A 21310-nucleotide genomic window follows, 5' to 3' on the forward strand; every position below is an offset into this window, starting at 1 on the left:
TAAATTGTAACCACTATAAAGTACTGAATTTAGTGATATTTCTGGCTTAGTTTTAAAAAGTTTTAGAAAAGAAGAGCTGCCCCTCCTTACCTTGGCTTTTGTAGGAGAATTTGGGGTGCACAGTGCAGGATATGGTCTGCTTTGACCTGCAAATTAAGTTCTTTCTTTGCCAGGCTACACAAGAAAAGTTTGTGGTGGTGTCCAGTGTATAAAAATGTACAGCAGGTGGAAGATAGAGGAATTTGAGCTGACTCCAACCCAGAGCTGATTTTTGGCTCAAGGTGATCCTGATCCTACATGTTCTGCCCTGCAGCTGAGTCACAGTTGTTTGCAGTGGTGGCAATGCCCTGTATTCAAATCATGTGCAGTTGTGTGGCCAGACACAGTCTTTGTGAATTCACATGTAACATCTGCTTCTTGCTTATGGGTAGTTATTAGAAGACATACTTCTGTCATAAAAAGACCATAGAGCTTTTTGCTGAAGAATGTGAAGTCTGGAAAAAGAAATTTGACATATTTGGTGTGTGCAAGCTGGCTACGTGACTGAGAGTGTCCTTAAAGCTGCAGGGACTGAGTGTAAGGAGTCCTAACTTCTGGCCCCACTGCATTTAAAATCCTTCTGGGCAAAGAAGAAACTTCAGAGGAAAAAAAAAAATAAAGTAAAAAAATATGATGTCATTAGTCACTCTCTAGCTGCCACTTAGACTCCTGGAGGCTGAGACACAGGTACTGTGTTCAGCGCCTCTGAAAAGAACTGAGGTGCAAAGATTATTAGAACATATCACTCCCACAGGAACAAATTTGGAGCTGAAATGGCATCTCTAATTTCACCCCTGTAGGTGCTCATTAGGAGAAGAAAGTATCATGTGTTATTTTCTCAGAGTGATTTTAAGGGACTGCACATCTAGTCCAAATCACTACATAAAATCACTAAATAAAGTTGAAGTTTCTTAAAGTTTTTTAACACTTGTGGTTTCCACAGGGAAATAAGTATTCTGGCTTTCAACTCTGTAATATTTGACTGGCAAACTTTCAGGCATCATGGAGAGATGAGAGCAATGAAGGATGCAAGTCCTACTCTCCTCTGTAAGCAACAAGTGGAGCAACAAATCATGCCTGATAAATGCAACAATCTCTTTTCTGGTACTATTATATATGATCACAACACCCTCTGACTTTAGTGAAGCATTTGACACATTACAGCTAAGGCAACTTGAATGAATTAAACCTGGCTGAAAGACTATAGGCAATTTCTAATAATGATCAGAAAAATATTTGTTCCGCGACAGCATCCACTAGTACCAGCAAAAAATCTACAGTGTACAAAAGAAATTTTGCTATTAAAACGCTAAAAAAAAAAAGAGAAAGATTAGGCATTTAAGAGGTTTCAAAACCTGTTTAGCAGGGTTTTATTTTTTAGACCTGGGGAAGAGACACTCTACAATGCCAGCTGTATGCTTATTGCTACTTTAAGCTTATTGCTTGTATACTGTATGGCCATTCTCTCTGGAGAACTTATCCTAGGGATTTATTTGCGTCCATAGAAATGTTGCCACGCTTAGGGTATTGATCTCCCATTCACTGAATGTCACAAAAGCTCCTAAAGATTAGTTACCTTCCATTAGTAAATGGAGAGAGCTACCTTTAGACAAGAGTGATCCCTCCTAGTATTTTTTACATTTCTGAAAGGTCTTGCAATTCATAGAATGGTTTGTGTCTGAAGGCAACCTAAATATCATTCAGTTTTAACTGCCCTGCCATGGGCAGGGATACCTTCCACTAGACCAGGTTGCTCAAGGCACAATCCAGCCTGGCCTTGAACACTTCCAGAGATGGGACATCCACAGCTTCTCTGGGCAGTCTTTGCCAGTGCCTCAGCACCTCACAGTGAAATATGCCGTTATTATATTCAATGTAAATCTCTCCTCTTTCAGTTTAAAGCCATTCCTCCTTGTCCTATCACTATATACTCTTGCAAAAATTCCCTCTTCAGCTATCTTCCAAGCCCTTTCAGGTACTGAAGGGCTGCTAGGAGGTCTCCCTGGAGCCTTCTCCTCTCCTGGGGGAGCAGTCCTGGCTCTCTCAGTCTTTCTTCACAGGAGAGGTGCTCTAGCCCTCTGATCATTTTTGAGGCCTTCCCATGGGCTCCATCCAGCAGGTCCATGTCCTTCTTCTGTTGAGGACTCCAGAGCTGGATGCAGCACTGCAGGTGGGGTCTCACCAGAGAAGAGCAGAGGGGCAGAATCACATTCCCTCAACTGGCTGCCCCTGCTGCTTTTGATACAACCCAGGATATCAGGCACCTAAAGTAGCACAGATTGGTTCAGCTGCTTCTGTAGAATTAGGAGGCACATGGAGGGGAATTTCTTATGAAAACAATAAATTGGGGAAATACAGCCCCCATCCTCAGAATGGAGTAGGGGCTGTCGTTATTTTTTGCAACAACTGAAGGGAATAAATTATTTCCCTTCCTACAGAAAGAAAATACTTTGGAAAATAAAGCAGAGTAATAGAATTAAAGTCACTGCCTCAATCCCTTGAGACCTAGTATCACTTTCCTTGTGTGGTTGGCTTCTTTGTTTGTGGGGATTTTGTTTCTTTTTACTGAAGGCTGAACATTATGGCCAGAGCTTTAGATGTTCACAAAAGAGAATCCATGGCTTTGGAAAAGGATGCTTTCTACTACCTGGATATGAATGTTAGGTCTGTGAGAAAGGCTTTTACTTCCATTTCAGAAAGGGGGTTCTTCCCTGAGCCCCAAGACATTACTTAGAAAATATTAACATGATAGCATCCCATTGGAGCTGGCAGAGTCCAAGATCCTAAATTTGATAAAAGATAAACTTTTAGCAATAGAATTTCTGACTGTATGTGTGTGAAAAATTGAGCGAAGGTGGGGATAGCTGAATGTGAAAATGAAAACTCACCTGCAAAGCATGACTGATTTTCTGAAAATGGAATAGTTCCTCAGTAAACTGATCATGTATTGTAGGGACATATTTGTTGGTAGAGTGGATGATACAGTGAGTGCTCTGTAAATAATAGGCAAGTGCTTTTGATGGATGAAAAAAATGATCAAAAAGGTCTCCTATCTGTTCTCTTTAATGTCAGAAAGCTACTGTAATTATGAAAAAATTCCTGTATATGCATACATCCAGTCTGTTATATTGCTGTATTCTGAAATGACCGGCATTTGCAGTTAAAATGCTCATGCAAAGTACCATTTATATTTTTGGTTTTTTTTAAGGTGGAAATGAATCAGAGGCTCAAGTACGACAAAACCAACAAATGATTCTCATGCAATCTAAATACCAGAAAAAGGTCAGTAAGAATAATTGTATTTGTTTATTTTTAGAACTCAAAAGAAAGCTTTTTCTGTAGTGTTTTGTATGACTATAAAATGAACTCACAGCTGCTTGACAGGAGAAAGTCATGAAACCTGAAGGAAGGAGCAGAAAATCAGAAACTAATGTTCTGCACCAAAGAAAATGAGAAATCTTTCCATAAATATGTAGCAATCTGTATCACAGATGATATCTCAAATAACAACCAGAACAGTTGTAAAGCCGCTTAAATGCCATACTGTATCTTCCAGCATGCTGCTTATGCTTGGACTAATTGATCAATGTACCACCCTGTCCCGTGCTTATGTGGAAATGTTGTTCCTGTTACAAGAGGTATAAATGCTTGCAAGTTATCAGTCAGCTGTGTGAGTCCTTGCATGGATGCCCATTTATCAGTCCTAGATTTTTCAGTCTTCTTAAAGCCAATATTGCAGTAGCTGTTGCATGGCCTTCATAATTCAGTGTCTTATTTTAAGTGAAAAAAAATCCAGAAACTTTCCCCTAACACATTTTAGATTTGAAAGATGTGCACTGTAGGAGTCAAGTTACCTTATGTGTTCCTTGTATACATAAATATGTAAAATAACTTCCTCTGTTTATGTCACACAGCACAAAAGAGAAGAGTACGTAAAAGCAAAAAAGGCAGCTGAAGAAGCTGAAATCCTGAAAAAGAAGGCAATTCAGAGAGAAAAGGTAAATCTGGTTACTGCAGACTTGAAGCCATATAACAGTTCATGTCTTGATGTTTGATTTTGCTCAGCTACAGGGAGCTGGCTAATTAAATTCAGTGGTAGCCCTGGATGGTATTGAGGAATTAGGAAATGTAGTCTTCCTTCTCTTCGTAGCTGACTGAAGAATGCCTGCCCAGGGTTTTTGGGGGCTTGAGTGTTCCTTTGGCTCATCAGAAACTCCAGCCTTTCTGTTGCGTCTATCTGGCAGAGTTAGCAGAAAGGGAGGTCAGAAGTAAATTGTGTGCAGGTTATATGGTTCACTTTGGCATGAGCTCCATCTCTAAGATTGGACTGTAGCAGTTGGCACAAAGACCTTATAGAAATCCATAATTGCCTGTGCACATGGGAAGAATACAAGAAATTCCAGCCTGTCAGGATGGAAAAGATATCCAAATCATGGAACGGTCAGTGTAGTCTACCTGCGTTGTGATGAGAGCACCCTGAAATTCAACTGCCCCTCCAGCCCTTTTACAGCCAGCACACACAGGTGTCTTGTTAATAGGCCAGATCACTCTTCCTTCTAATATTCTCCATATATTGACACCAATGATAGCTCACTCAAAAATTTTCTTTTATTATTTTTAATTTTTTTGCTTTCTCCAGTTATTCTCATAAAGTATCGCCTTCTTTGTGCTGTACAACCCTTTGTAAAAGTTCATTTGTGTCTCCTTGGTGGCAACCGAGTGCTACTGGCTTGAGAATGCAGTGTGGAATTTAAATGAAAAATGAAAGGAGAGGGAGCATGATACTGATGTGCTCATTAACAAGGAGAGAAAGGGAGATTTCAGGTTTGCACATTTTGTCTCCACAACAGTAAAAATGATTTTCAGTGCAGAAACTGAATGTTGAGAGTTAATTAAAAAGTCGTCGATACTGGTTGGCATGCAAGGGCATGCATAAACAAAAATAACTGTATTTGCTTCTAGGTGAGGGCTAGACTGTTCCTGGTCTCTCAGTGGTTAGTATTATACTTTGGGCATAAGCCCATATACAGTAGCTTACAGGGGCAATAAATACTATCTCCCGAAAATGTTGTTAGCTGTTACCATCTCTTGTACAGCTCCAGACACAGTGATGATAGCAGTTGAAGAGAGTAGATTAATTATTTAATATATGTTGTTTGCCCGTGGGCATTGGACAAGAAAAATGTTACAAGACTGCTATAATTTCTAGTTACACCTGGAAAATATATTGATGTATCAGGTTTGTTTTCATGCTCTTTAATTTCCTTACCTTCACTCCCACAGATTATAAAATCTTTATAGATGTTGTAGATAGTAAAACCGTAAGTATCTGTTTTTGCTGAAGGAGGATGTAACATTGCAGCAAACATCTTTGCCAAACAGACTAATTTGACTAAATAAACATATAGCCACAAAGCAATCACACAAAACAGAGATGGGAATGGAACAGATGAAAGGGAAGCCTTAGTTTAAATTTTTTTATTCAGATTGTCTTCCACAATAGTGATTGAGCCGATGGAGATTTCTTCTTGGAAGATGATTAGGTATTAAATATTTAACCTTTTAAGAAGAGCATGCTGAAAAGCAACTGGAAAGTGCCAATTTGGCTATCTCACCCTGTCTACAGATTAAAGGCTCCCAAGACTGGAGAATGACACAGATCCTACTGGTGCTGTACAACCAGCGTTGGGCTCTGTTTACCAAAGGAAAGGAGCTTTTTATTTGAAGTGACAAATTTGTATTCAGCTGCACCTGTAGGGCATTGGCTGAGAGCATGTCTTTCTGCAAGTTCACAGGCTGTCTTTCCTTGCTGGCCAGCCCTTCTTTTGCTCAAGGTTATTATTCATTCAATAAAAAACAAATTGTGTGACAGTCTGAGAGGAGATAATAGCTAGCCAGCTTTATCAGCAGGAGCCCTGGAACTTTCACAGCTGGAAAGCTTCTTTGCCAACAGACATGAATGGTGAAGCCCTATAGACTAATGTGTGATGACTAGAACGGGCGCTGATACTCAGCTCAGTTCTTCCTTGATTGTAAGGATGATGTACTGTAAGCCAGTGCTGCTTTTGAACTTAGGATCTGTTTATGTTAGTGTTTTAATGCTGGTTTTGCAGAGAAAAGCAGCATTCCCTTTCCCATTATCTTTGTGAACAAGCAAAAACTGTGAGTCCGCCAAAGCAATACACAAATATGGAAGGTTTGCCTCACTATCTGTGCGAATCCACCTGCCTCTCTCTGTCATTCTTTAATTAACCATGGGGTTATTAGCTGCTGGAAGACCAGCTTGGCATCTACTTTGTCTCTCTCTAGCTTCCAGAGAGAGGAAAGAGTCTTCATTCTGCGCTTCACAGGGCCACCTTGTGTGAGCAAATACTCAGGCTTCCCGTGCACTTCAAGACAGACTGCTTGTCCTGGGACTGTTGGGGTTTGTTCATGCGGTAACCGGGGGCTGCCTGAGTTTGGGTATGGGAAGCTAATGATTGGTGCTCAGTTAAATAATTCGGAAAAGACTTGTAACATGAGCAGGGAATTCCCTTTTTTTGTATTTTTCCCAGATGCTGAGATGTGTGTCTAATCCACAGAAAGTGTTTAAGTACATGACGGGTAGTTTTTTTATTATTTTCTCCTTAGTAGTAGATGTCCAGAGTTGGTATTTTTTGTGCAGCCCTTCACATCACAGTGTTTGACCAGACTGGATCATAATTTCCTTTGTGTCTATTGGATAAAAGGACTGTCAAATTTTGTCAAATTACCCAAATTTTGTCAAATTACCCAAAAAATAAGTAAGCAACTTATTTTAGGCAAGCTGATACTTGGCTTCTTGTTTTTTAAACTTTTCTCATTTATGTTGCATGTAAAATTGGATGATTTCAGTGCAATGAATATTTCTGTTTCCTGTCACTAAATCTCTGTTGCTGTTTCCCTTCCTTTAGCATTTCCTTTTATAGTTTAGGTCTTGACTGATTATTAGAAGATTCAAACAACTTGAAATGATAAAGCTCAGTGTGATTACACTGAAGGCAATGTTTTTTTTCTCTTACATTATGCAGTAAACAGACCTGCCATCTTCAGAAACTGTCTTATTTAGGATAAGCTGTAATTTTGTTTTATTCTTTATCAAATCATGTGCTCTTTAATTTGACTGTGTTAATCAGCATGAGTGGCCTTTTTTCAGGAATTTGTTAAAACCGGGCACTTTACAGACCTTCTGCTAATATTTTTCAATGTGTTTACCTTCAATATCACAGCTGTTCCACTCTTGGCTTTTTGAACATGGTGCCAAATGTGGAGTGCTTTGGCAATGTCTATTGATAGATTGTCATTAGTTGGAGAATGTGCCCGTCCTGTCGCCTGTCACTTGCATGCATCCCTAAGCAGGTGTCCTAGGGTAAACTTCCAGAGTAAAAAATAGTCACACCAGCCACAAGTGTGTAATTTCAAGATACTGGAGTTTTCTTCAAGTACCATTCTGGTGGTAGAATAGCTGTAGGATATTCCTTTATTTTTTCATCTAGTGGGAGACAGGGTTGGTACTGAAGGTTTGTATTTATCAAAGTTAATATCACTGTTCTCCAGATGTCACTAGCTAGGAGCTAGACCCCAACAAGTCCTCTGAGATTTGGATTTTTTTGGAACTTTTTGAATTTCTCTGTTTGAACTTTCAGGAGCCTTGCAATATGATGGTGGATTCCACATCCAGTGCTTTTTGAGCAGTGATGGCATCAGCTTGTGGTGCTGGGCAGTGTTGGGGAAAAGCCTGGGAGCTACGGCTGGTGTCTCAAGGGTATCAGCATCACCTTTGACAATAACACAAGCCATAAGATTTCTTTTCTGCCTCTTTCCTTTCTTTTCCTGTAAACTGTGAAGCTGCACAAATGAGTGGGAGTTTTTTTGCCTAACACATCATCTGTGTCTAGGTTAGGGGCAAACAATATATGCCCTGTACACTAAAATCATCCATACTGTGTAGTGATGTTCCTTGCTACAGTTTGGTTAAATTATTTCAATTGCATCAGTATGTCATACATTCTATCACTGTCTCTGCATGTCAAATGAGTGAGCAGGACATCTTATTCAGAGATTCCCCTTCCTCCTTTTGTTTATTTCTCACTGCCTTTTTCCAAATAACAGCTTCTAAGTCTTTTGCCTTCCAGCAGTTTTTATCATTACACAACATAGTGGCTCTTTTCCTATCTGCAGACATCTGAAAGGATCTTTTTTCTTAATCCTGTGCATGCAAAGGAGGAATTTGCACTTGTTTTGCAAATCTCTTTCAGACAGTCATTCTTTATCCAATTAAAAAATATGCATCCTGAAATTGCCAAAGGCAAAGTGATTGAGTAACTGCCAGCAGAATTGTAATTTTTCTGAAATGCTTTTCATTGCAGGACAGAAAGAAGATTATGGAACTGGGGATTTCAGCCCTGTTCTTAACACCCCTTACCCACTTAGATGTTTCCCCTTCCTTGTTCTCCCTGGCCTTGCACAGTACCTGTGCTTAGGCACTGTTCTCTCCCTGATTTGGGGCTCTGGCCACAGGGGCCATTTTCACCTACACCCCCCTTCCCATCTCTGCAAGGTATTGTCTGAAATTTCCAGGGCACTTTGTTCAGAGCAATGCCTGGTTGCTGGGTTACCAAGCAATTACCTTTTTTCCTTTTGAGGGTGGGCAGTGAGCAGAGTGACAGTCCGAGAATGTATTTTGCTCCACATGAGGGTTGTTGTGATCATTTCTTGGGAGCTCTTACTGGAGCATCCCCCACCAACTTCAGTGTGGGAGTTCAAAATACAGCAGGATTAAATCTCGGGCTGGAACTTCTAATTTGTGCTTTTCATACACTGAACTGCCTTTTAACTGCTCTTCCCACTGGACCTAACTGCATCCTGTGAGCCAAAACAAAATTTGGCTGGCCTCCTTTCCATTGGAATTTAGTTTGAATTGCATGTTACTGCTGTTGCAGCAAGTTCTTTAGTTTTGCTTTATTTTACTGTATTATTTTACTTGAATTTGGGATTTGGGCAGCTTAGATGATGCTTCCACTGGAAATTATGTGCAATTTTATATTGAGGGACTTAATAATTTGTATGGTATCCAGATTTACGGAGGAGTTTTACGTGTCAAGGATTTGGTTGGCTCTTGCACCAGATATGGTATCTGAGGCAGAAGAATGCTGGTTAAGTACAAATGTCTCCCATTTTCATTTGTATTCGCACGTATTCAGCTGGCCAGTACCTAACTCTCCTGCAGGTCAGCTCTGTGAGCTACATGTGCTCACATCGCTGCACTGTCAGTGCCACAGGACTATCATCTGCTTTGGTGCAGTGGTTTAGGGCTTCTGCCTTCTTGTGAGGACCAAGATTGCATCAGCTGCACCCTGAGATGTCCCCCAGCAGGGCTGTGAAGGCACACAAGGCCCTTTGGGTAGATGGGTACTAGGAGCACCATGTCATTTTCTGGTTTAAACAGGTCTCTTGGCTAGGAGATGTTTGTTCATGAGTGAATACCTTTAAATTTAAGATTGGGTCACTTCTGTACCCAACTGCTATAGATCTTTTAAAAACAAAAATATTGAAATATTGGAATTGAAATAATTGATGTTTGGTTTTGCTTTTTTGGAAACCTCGAGTATTTTTTCCTGCTCTAGGCAGAGAGACTTGAAGCTAAAAAAAGACAAGAAGAAATGCAAAGAAGAGAGATGTTTCTTGGAGATCAAAAGTAGTAAGTAAAATTTGAAATCTATTACCTAAGATTCCTTATCTACTTGTAATTTCGTTTTGCTTGTTTGGGTTTTTAATTTTTATTTAATATTGGATTTGGCTTCTGTAGCTATTTTTTTCAATTTTTGACTTGAAACTTGCCATTTCAAGAAAATGGGCACAAACTGGACCACGGGAGGTTCCTGCTGAACACTTTTTTTACCCTGAGAGTGGCTGAACATGAGCACAGGTTACCCAGGCAGGTTGTGGATTCTCCCTCTTTGAACATATTCAAAAGTTCTGGGCTGCTGTCTCAAGGTGGCCCCATTTGAGCAGAGGGTAGGACAAGATGACATCCAGTAACCTCAATGATTTTATGATTCTGTGAAATAATCAAGCCTCCTCCACACCTTATTCTATCAGAAATTTTGTTCTGTATACCTCTCTTAGATTCCTAAAACATACACTTTGAAATGAAAGTTGTGAATTATAAAATGACTTTGTGCTTTTGTTCTCTAACTGAATCAATATGCAATCATTCAATCCAAGACTAATTATCAAAACAATATCCAAATTACATCTCCACCCATTTATTTTGTTGATTAGTACAGAGGTTTATCCCACATGTAAATAATGAGGACTTCCTCTATTTAGCACAGTCCTACTTAAATGTTGAGATATGTTGTAAAGACCTATTTCCCAAGAATACCTCCCTAATATCAGATTTAGATATTGCCTAGTCCTGATATAATTAATTCCACTGGCAGTGAAGTTCCTGCCTTGCCCATTCACTCCACCCCATTTATTTGTTTTTAACTGATCCAAACTGATTCTATCACATAATTAACACACAATGCTATTTAGTCACCTTTACCCTTTTTATCTTTGGCTTCTGAAATTACTCACCTGTATTCTTAGCTTGATTGATTGCTTTTTCCTCCTCTGTGACCTTTGAAGAAGTCACTTCTGTCCCATGCTAGTGGCTCCAGTTCCTTCATCATTTGCCCAGACTCTGTTCTCTGAGGTACAGACATTTTAGTGCTTTGTCACTGACTCTAGCTTTTCTTGTATTTTTCCTTTGGCTTTAGGCATAGCTCTTTCCCTTAATATGTTGCCAGTATTTGTCTCTAGATATTGCTGTTTGGCTTGCTGTTTGTTCTGGTGTGGATGCCAACACACACACACCTTGATTCCTCAGGAATTCTGAAGACTGCACAACTTTAGATCTCTGCCTGTTTCTGACAGACTAGACCCTTTGATTCTCTTGGAGCCTAAATCAACAGCAGACACATCAGATCTTTGCAGTGCAAGGTCCTCAGTTATGGGTCTTGCTTTTCCTCAGGGGATTGTCAGGGTTCTTGTCTACCCATTTAATCTGATTTTTTATCTTGTGGCATAATGAGCTACAAATGATACATATCTCTTCCCTCCCTTCCCCTTCCATGCCTGTACCTTTTTTTTGCTTAGAGTGAAATGAATTCTGCTGTTGAGTGCTCTTTTCCGTTAAAAGTAAATTTGGTTCTGCAAAAGCAGGCCCAAACCCTCTGAAACATAGGAAAACAGAAAATGGCTACAAGTGAAAAATTCCTTCACCAAAAGGGTGGCCAAGCATCAGAACAGGCAGCCCAGGGAAGTGGTTGAGTCATCATCCCTGGTGGTATTTAAAAACCTGTACTCAGGGAATGGTTGCTTAGGGTAATGGTTGAGTGCTGGACTTGGCAGTGCTGTGTTAATGGCTGCACTTGATGATCATAGAGGCCTTTTCCAACCCAAATGTTCCTGTGTGGCCAGCCAGGGAGTCCCCAGGTGGTGCAGGAGCTCTGGCTGCCTGGGCACTTTGTGGCAGCCATTCTGCCCACTAATTAAGGAAAGCCTTGTGAGCATTCAGCTGGTGTCATCTCTGATATGACTGAAAGTGAAGATGGGCTCATCACTACAGTGCCTCAAGCTCCATTGCTTGAGTTTAACTATCAGAACATTATTTGTGTGTACTATGTATTGAACATGAACCAGGAGGGCCCTGTGGATCCTTCACCTGGAGGAAGTGAGCTGAAAACATACCTCCAGTGAATGCAATTTTGGTAAAGCAAGGCCCTTGCATGGTGCAGTGTTAAGAAAACTTTCCTGTCAGACCATCCAGGGGCCAGTCCGTCAGTCATTCCACCTGAACTGGGACTGAGGCCCCTTTGCAGCCACACTCCCACACTCACACCATCACATCACATTCAGACCAGGTTTCCCTACCAGTTCAACCCCAGTTTTCCCACTGCAGGCTCTCAGACGTCCAGATACTTAAATAATTTAATCACGGTGCAATAACTAAATAATAAAGTAGCAGCTTGAGCTGGTGCTTCCAAGGAGGCACCCTAAACAAAGGAACCCCTGGGCTTTTATCCCCTCACAGGCTAAGCACAGGGAAGCCTGGGGGTTGGCAATTTCTGTCATTTTTACTACTGTCCATTCCCCTGACCAAGTGACAGGTCCCCAAGGCCCTGCCTGGGCCTCAGTCTCCAGCCTCCCAGGGCTCAACCTCAGCTGGACACTGAGCTAGCTGTGCAGAATGTATTCCTCTGCAGACACAATGACACTACTGCCTTCCCTGGCCTAAAGGAATTCTCTGGTGGGCCCGGGAAGAGGAGGGTGAGGAGGGTGTACCACTGGAGGTTGTTGAGCATGCATTGCTAAGAGATGTTGGCATTGAGGAGCCCAGCATCCAAAAGTAATCAAAAGCTGTGTGACATTTCAGATTTTGTGAAGTAACTCCATTGAAGTACTGCTGGTTATTAGTGACATGTTCGCATAGAAGTGCTTGGTATTTAGAGATGTGCTTTTGCCTGCCATGCAAAAATGAGTGACTCATTACTTCCCTCCTCTAAGGCCTTTCATCTAGAGGCAAAGAGAACAAATACGAGGTTGTGCCCCTTTCCTCACTGTCTCTGCTAGGGTATTTTGATCTCCTTTGCTTGCTGGAAATGGAGGGAAGGAAGGTCATGTGCTGCATATAAAGCAGTGACCTCTGCAAAGTCCTGGCCTATAGAGCCATTTCAAAAGATAAGCTCCCTTGTTAGTCTGTCCTCTGTAAGATCTGTAGCTGCAACATCACAATTTTCCTGAGGAGATCAATGCCTACCAGCAGTCTCATTAACTGGGAAACCTTTTAAAATTGATCACCACCTCCAGCTGTATCAGCCTCCAAGGGGTACAGCCCAATCAGTACCTCTCCTGCATGAAGTGCCGCTTCTATTTGATAAGGAAAGGCACTTAAGATTCTCATGTCATTAACATGCTCTGACAATAAAGTATGATGCTGCCCAGAATTTCACTTTTCTGATTAAATTCCTGTCATTATTAAAAACAAGAACTTCCCACAGAAATCGTCTTTAAAAGCATCTAACATGAAGTGAGTGCTAAAAAGATTGTCTGTAACCTTTTGTGCTGCTTACAGAATATAGTCATTTCCCATCTCTTGAAAGCCTTGATAGCTTCTTTGTGTGCAACAGGTCCTTGAAAGTCAGCTGGATCTGTTACCACAGTTGCTTGAATATGTGTTTGTGTCTTGTGAGCATGTAGTCCAGACAGGCATGCAGACTGCCATGAAAAAGTCTGCAAGCCTCACAATTTTGGGATCAGCCCCTCCTCTGACCCTGGTGGACTCAGTCTTTGTTCAGTGACTAAAACAGAAGAAACTCACAAGGTGTCTCCTGAAATAGCTGTGTATTAAAAGCCTTAACAGCACACAGGAGCAGACATTGGGGGGGAGAAGTTGCTGCATAGCATGATTACTGTACAGAAGAGAAGCACGTTAGAGATTTGTTGGTGACAGTGTTGCTGTGATTCTGTCCCTGCAGATACCAGATTTAAAAAATGGGGAGTATGTGTTGACTTTTTATCAGAAACTACGTACACATAAAATGGACTTCTTCCTTCTGAGTCAGGGTATCCTGGATGCATTTTGCATTATTGGCCTGATTGTGTTTCTGTCAGAGTGCATTAGAAGGTAATGGAGGCTCATGTAGTCCATACTTTGCAATAACTAATCCATGGGAGGGAACAACTAAGTGCACATCTTTCCTAAAGGACACAAGGAACAGAATTTTTCAGGACATTCGCTCTTTAGTTAGTACACAACATTTGTCATTTAAACAGTAATGAGGATGGATATGTAATGACTGGCTGTTTCAGAGGCTTGCTGTGCAGGCTGTGTGGATCTGTGTCTGAGCTGTAGGGTGTCTTACCATGCTGTTTTGGCCCAGATCTCTAGTTAGATGCTTTTATTATATTTGTATTCAACTTCCCAGAAATTATAGTGTTGGATGGAGACCACTGTTTTTCTAATAGCCATCTACACTGTTTTTCTAATAGCCGTCTACCTATTTATGTAATGGAAAAAGTAGTCTAAAAAATAGGATTACTTTCTACTACTACTTTGCTACATATTCATGCCTCTGTTTTTGTGAAGGTTGTATTCCTGTAAAAATTCCTGGCACAGCTGCACTTGGGTACATGTGCACACTCAATATATTCTGCTCAGAATTTGGAACTGGGAACAGAATTTGCCAGAGTGTCTCTGAGTGCATATTCCAAACACAATGCAGGAGGTTCACCAAACCAAGCTGATATACACTTGCCTGCCAAAGCAGCTTTCTCAAAAGTCATAAAATGCTGGAGAATAAAACCTGAATCAAAACAGAATTTTTATTTATTTATCAATTTTTACAGGATAAATGCTAGTGTCCTTGCCAGTTTTCAGTCCCCTATGATGTGTGATTCAAACAGCAGGCTGGCAACAAATTTTCCCCACAGAAGTGCAAGTGTAAACCTGACCAGACTTTTAATACAGGTTGCTAAAGAGAATGAAAGAGGGCTCGCACAAAAAGCATTTGCAGCCTTGAGAATCCTTTGTTTGCTTCTTTTTGCCACAATTGTCTTAGTTTTGTTCATTTGCTCCTGATTATTTTAAGCGTTGTCAATTATTTAGCTAACAGGCAGAAAACTAGGCTTTTATAGACATCCAAAGGGGCTCTCTTGAGTGTAATAATGAAAGCAGTTTATTGAACGCCTGTGAGGTTGCCTTCTAATTGTGCGCATTAATCTGCCCATGCAAGCTGGCTGAAAATATAGAAGCAGATTGCACATGCAGATGGAGCACGCAGAATGGAATGCAATAGACTTACACGAAACTGCATTTTCCTTAAAACTGGATTTATGCTTATTACTTCAGATAATAAACTAAGCTTACATCTAAAATAACATCCAGGAATACTGGATGACTTGGTGGGAGGAACGAACAGCTAAGCTGTGTTATTTCATCCAGTCAGGGAAACAAAAAAAGCAGGTGGGTTGAGAGGATAGATTAGTTTTGAGTGTGGGTAGAAAATGATGAAAATAATTTTGCTGAGAAAGTTGCTTTTTATTTTTCTTTAAACAACCTATTTTTATACTTTCTTGAAGCCTTATACCTAAGATGAACTAGTGCCACTTTTTTTTGTTCTTATCCTCAAACTCAGGAACAGATGCTCAAGAGCTTGCAGACAAGAAATCCTCCTAGCCAAAGACAGCAGTGTTTGATAACTATCATTAGGTTTGTCCAAGTCATCTGTACAATGATCTTGCATTACTGCCAGTGAAGTCTGTGAATACTGTATTAAGTTTGGTATGTGGCTACTGAGAGGATTTCTGTTGGGAAATAGGTGGACTAAATATCTAGAGAATGGCCTTTCTTCATAGTAAAGGGCATTGCAGAAGAGCCATCAACATCATACATGAATTTGATGTCTTAACAACTTCATGTAATTTTTTTACCGTGTAGCCTCCAACAAAAGGTGAGTCCCCCACCTACACACACTCCAGAAATGAACATTAGTTCACACTGGCAATTTTGGACATGGCTGATGTTTGCTTATTATTCTTACCCAAAAAGTGGACTCTGTCCTACAGCTCAGGATAAGAATTGAGGTACAGGAGAACCATGATCCCTGTGGACTTGAAGGCATGTTTTTTGCTGACAAACAGAAATGTTTTTACTACCTTGTCCCTTATCATGGTTCAGCTATGGGAAACAGGGCAGTTGCTTGTAACCTTCTGAATTTATTTAAACTGAGTAAACTGGCTGTGGTGCACCTCTGCAAGGAGGAGGGGAAGTGAGAGGAAGCATGTGTAACTGTGTACTAGCAAAAGTCATTTGTCTTTGGTGGGATTATTTTCACAAACACTATTATTGGCCCCCAGCTTCATTCTCACTTTACCAAATTATTTTCAGTAGCAAAAGTCCCATCTACACCTCCCTTTGGAGGGACTTTCTCTTTCTCCATCTTCCAACCAAGAAAGTGTTGGAGAGCTTCTCCTATTTTCACATTCGGTTTTGTTAGGCCAGTGGCCCTGGTACCAGCCAGCCTACTTTGTGGGTGACAGCAAATGCCTGACCAAGATGCACATGGCAATGCACAAGGCAAAGCTCTCACTGGGGAAGGAACAAAGGCACCAGTGAAAACACAGCCACCATGGACCTTACTGAAATGAAGGGCAGCATTTCTTCTGGGTAAGCCTTTGCATGATTATGCAACTGCTCTTAATTTCTGCAAAAGTTGAGGAAGTTGTTATGCTTAGCCAATTAAGTATGTTGGAGTGAGAAGAAGTTGTAGATATAATTGCTTGTGCTGCAGAAAGATGTCTTGAATTAAATTTGGGGTTGAGTTTTTGTTGTTGGATTGGTTTTATTTTCAGAGAGGGCAAGTCCTGCTATTTTTAAAAATTATCATGAAAATTCTGGGTAGATGTGTGAAATTAGCATTATATATGCAGTATGCCAGCTTCTTAGTTTTCTAGATGAGTTGGAAGAAAATGGTGAAGAGTCACAGGCAATCATTTTGGAAGCTTATGAGTCCAAGTCATTCAGCACTAAATGCTTCTTCTGTAGTCTTAGTGGCTACTCAAGTTGTCTACTCTTTGCAATGGCTATGATGATTCACCTGCTTTGGAGTTCTTTATTTTGATTTATTTTTTATTACTATTTTTGAATGTTCTTAGCATACTTGTGGATGTTCATTAGAGCAGAATTGTCGTGGTGGAGATCCTGCCGCTTGAGCAAACAAGAAGTTCATGAGCTGTCTTGTTTTCAGTAGTAGTAAGAATTGGCCATTATATCTTACAAATTGTCAAGAGAAATAAATAGATTTATAATACATAAAAAAGTATTGTGCTGCCTTTTTTTTCCCAAATATACTGGCATAAAAGCCAGTATATTTTTTGGTATACTGGCATTTCAATATCCATCAATTAAAGCAAAAGAATTAACTGCCACTGGTTTCATTGGGGAAAATTAATGAAGATTAGAAGAACCATTTTAATTAATGCATTTTTAATGTTAGTCTGTAAAACAGACTTAAAGCTGAGAACTTTATTTGTAGGCAGAAAAATTATTTTCTTTCTGTCTTTGTTCTGAGAGGAATGCAGTCTCAAATGAAAAGCTTAGCAAGTGGTGCTGTACGACTCCTGGATGGAGGAAAATTCTGGTGCCTGAGTCCATATCCTCATTCATGTCCCTAAGAATGAATCCTTTTAAAGACTTTTGTTATCCTTGTGCATGTGACAGTAGTTAAAAGCAATAGACACACAAAATTGAAGACCTAATTCTGCAGAGGAATTTAGACCTTGGATCTTGCAAAAAGATCATTGTGGGTCTTCAGATCTTTTGCATTTGCATTCTGAAATCAATTGTGGAGTTGTCTGCTTCTCAGCTGTCAGGGCTGGTGATCCTGTTGGATCATGTGAACTCCTACACAGGCCAGAGGAACCTTAGCCCCCTCTGGCTTTCATAACCATCCCCTCATCTCACCCTAGTGGGAATGTGGGTGGCAATTAGTCCCAAACAGGAAGAAATGCATGTGGGCTCACAAAGAGCTTGTGAGTGCAGGCTGCCTGAATTACACCTTTCTCAGTGGAACACCTAGCAAATTCATGGTTGTGCACTTTACACGTACTTTTTGAGCATCAAATAAAGGGTTTTGCATAGCAGCTTTTTTTTTTTTTTTTTTTTTTTTTTTTTTTTTTTTTTTAAGGCCTCTGCCTGAAGAGTAGCTGTGGAATGTAAAGCTGTATATCCAAGGACCCACAGAGAGCATCTGCACCATGGACTGATTTCCACTGGTCCTCACCAGCCCTTTCTAGCACGTTACTCAATGGCCCTGGCAGCAGAGTTAGTATTTTCCCCTGACAGCTCTTAAGAGTTATTCAGACCTCAAATCCAGTATTGTGCTTCATTCCCCCACCTCTGTATCTGTACTGATAAATTTAACACTGTCAATCACTGTCATTTCTGAGGCCAACAGGCCTGAGAGTGCCTGCTTCCATTGCTAGAAAACTTCTTTACCTCCCAAAATGGTGTGGTAGCATCTAAAATGCCTATTGGGAGCTGCAGTTGTTATTCATTCCTGGACAGAACCCAGGAGTTATTTGCAAAAGTGCTGTTTGGGACAGGTCAAAACTATTCCAGGAATAGTTACCAAACTGTAGATGCTGAGTTGCCATGCTAAGAGTAGTGCTTGGTGCTATTAAACACACCAGTATGGGAGGAAGCTGTTTTAATTAGCACAGCAAAAGGTATTTTTCCCAATGTTGTAATGGGAGACAGGGCTACCAAGACAAAATACCCTCATAAGATCACTCCAGCTTAACCATAGTATCAGTGGTTCTCTGCTTTTCAGACTGATGCTTAGGGGTAGTCAGACCTCAGGCTAGCAGCCTGTTAGGAGGGTGCCTTCTTGGTTAGTCTAAATCTTGTATCTCCTTTTGCCTAGCTGTGTTTGAAGGGTATCAGGATTCTGCTATATTCAAGAAAATTTCTTCATCTCATGCTATTCTTTCCTTAATGTTACTAAGTTTAGAGGAACACTTTTTAGCATTTTTGATTAGCCCTTGAAGTTTTAACAAGTGAATGAGATGTTGCTCCAGCTGTCTGTGTACTGATATGCTGGTTTCCCTCTGGAGATACTACTTTCCTTTCTAGAACATGAATTGAACAGTCCTCTCCCTGAATTCTCTCTTTTCGTGGAGCCTGGTTTAAGCTACACTCTGCATTGTTATGACTGCAGGTTTAGTATTATGAAAAATACCATTCAGACTTTGTCTGGCAACCCTAGGTGCATTGCTAGGCTTCCACAGAGATGACACACAACAGATTAACATATATAACATATATAACCTCACTTGTCTTCCATCAGAAAATTCAGAAATCTGAGTTCCTTTCTTGTGATAGGAACACTTCAGTAATGTATTACTTTATTTGATGAAATCAGGTGTTTCTCTATTCAAAGGCAATGCACAGTCTTGTTGAGGAACTTTATTTGCTTCCACTCTCTTGTAATCATCTTTTCTGATACTAAAACTGAGTAAGCTTTTCACCTATCAGTCTGCTGATCTGCGAAATTCAATGGCCTCCACCACATTTTTATGCAAATAATGAGAAATTCCACATACTCCATTTAATTCTCTTGTCATCAATAAGGAATTAGAGCAACTAGGTATAGCACCAAGTTGCCCCATATTTTTTCACAGAGCTTCAACCTTTTCAAATATACTCCAGATTTTTTGTAGGAGTTCTTAGTCTTCCTGGTATAGAAATAAATAGTTATTTGATCAGTTTTAGCATAGGTACAGAAACACAAAATCTGCAATTTAAATCTTCACGTTCCCAAAATTACTCTGTGCAGTCTTACCACTTAATAACTCATCTTTCATGGAAAAAAAATGAGTGCTTAACACTTGTATAAGAAGACTATTAATTTGTTCAACCTTTAAGTACAAGTACTTTGTAGATCAGGGAAAACAGTGTTTCATCTGGTTCTTTCCTTATTGTGCATTGTCCAAGGTCTGTTAACTACCCAGGTAATGGAGGAAAGGGAGTGAACTGGGAGTGGTGAGACTCTAAAAGCCTGACTTGCTAGAATTTGAGCAAGTACTTTGTACCTGAAGTGGTAACATGGTTTTGTATTGTGTAGAGTAGCAGAGAAGAGCTTGTGGTTTCTTGTTCCTTTTCCCAACTTCTCAATATATCACTCCTCACTGACCAGCAGGACATTTTACCAATAAAGTATTTACTCACAGTTTTAGATCATGGAGTGAAATATAAAACCCACTTGGTAGTCTGTTTCAGCTGTTAATCAAAATCAGTCTTCAGCAGCCAATGCTTTTTCTCTACGTTTAAGTCTTTGGTAGTGGCATCTTCCCCTGCACAGAGCTAGCTGGGTGCCCTGTGAGAAGAGTAAATCTTTGCTTTCAATGTCTGTTGAAGCACTTTTTCTGCTCTCACTTCAGTGCTTTCATGTTTTCCAAAGCTGTACACAGAAATAAAATTGCCTCTTTACTCTAACTCTGTTCCTTTGAGTGAGAAAAGGCTTCAATATACGTGCCTGGATGTGCAGGTTAAGAAACTGATTCCTCGCCACAGCACACAAACTCCCATCCTCTGTTTTTGTTTGTGACCTAGTTTAATTGTACTTGGTAGAACTGTGAGCAATGTGATGCTACTTTGAAACTCTGGGTTCGTTAGGCATGCAGCTGGAAAAAGATAATTGCCCTTGCCAGAATAAGAAATGAAAATGTTGTGCATTAACTAAAGACAAGCATTTTTTTTCTTGTAACAAAATGCTTGAAAGCCTTTCTGCTTGATAAAGTAATCTGTTGTAAGGCTGCATTGTATTAACTGTGAAGGGAAATTCCTGAAAATAATCTTTTAAAGTACTTAGCTGAGATTTATAGATCTCGTAGAAGGATTTGCAACAATTCCGTGAAGCAGTTGGCATCCTCATGAAGTCCAGTGATATGTGAGTCTGTTGTACAGAAGCTTTACAATGAGGAAAGCATAGCCCTTGTACAACCCAAATATGCAAATGACCATAATTGTTTGTTTAAAAAATCATCCCAGCAAATGTCTTATCCACGGTGTGCGTTCTGTATCCTCTGTCCCATTTGTCTGTTTCCATAACCTTTTTTTTTCTACCTGTGATGTTTTTCAGCAGACACATGATAAAATGTCTAGGCTAGATTCCAAGGATGGAATAAAAAGCTGTGTTTATTTTTATGGAGGCACTAACAATTCTATTTGGATTGAATTTCTTCATAGCAAAACCAGTGAATTACTGAACAGATTGGACGTGGGTTTGCCAAAGAGTGATTCCTGTCAGATTGCTAATCCTGGCCCAGAATCTACAGCATGGGTAAGCAAAATCATAGTGTGTGCTGTATTTTCTATCAGCTTTCCAGGTGCTGTCAATAGTGTAATGTTAAAATATCCTAATTGAGCTTAATTGCTGAGACCTAACTCAGTGAGTACCAAGGAGCCTTTCTGGGTGAATGAGTCTGCCTACCTTGTCTCTTCCACACTGGCAGGGTATTCCACATAGTAGAGGACTACTCACAGATCTCCTTCTGATAAATGAGAACCAGATTTATATTCTAAAGTTAGCTGGGAATCTTAAGTATGCCCTGTACCCATCCACTGGTTGTAAGCTTTTATGAAATCTCAATAAGTTAATGTCAGCAGATGCTTTACTGCATTAAAAATTCAGTCAAAAGAGAA

The 21310-nt window shown here is 40.2% G+C and overlaps 1 protein-coding gene across 6 annotated transcripts in view; it reads left to right on the forward strand.

Moving 5' to 3' along the window:
• Positions 1-21310, forward strand: part of EPSTI1 (epithelial stromal interaction 1) — a 50074-nt gene that overhangs the window by 13843 nt on the left and 14921 nt on the right. For all 6 annotated transcript variants that reach the window (XM_063149352.1, XM_063149351.1, XM_063149350.1 and 3 more), the window contains exons 4-7: positions 3248-3321; positions 3954-4037; positions 9684-9757; positions 20855-20948. In XM_063149352.1, the coding sequence (XP_063005422.1) occupies positions 3248-3321; positions 3954-4037; positions 9684-9757; positions 20855-20948 (326 nt within the window). The remainder of the gene's footprint in view (positions 1-3247; positions 3322-3953; positions 4038-9683; positions 9758-20854; positions 20949-21310) is intronic.

Source organism: Melospiza melodia, chromosome 2 (assembly GCF_035770615.1).
Source record: "Melospiza melodia melodia isolate bMelMel2 chromosome 2, bMelMel2.pri, whole genome shotgun sequence".
Classification (NCBI taxonomy): Eukaryota; Metazoa; Chordata; class Aves; order Passeriformes; family Passerellidae; genus Melospiza; species Melospiza melodia.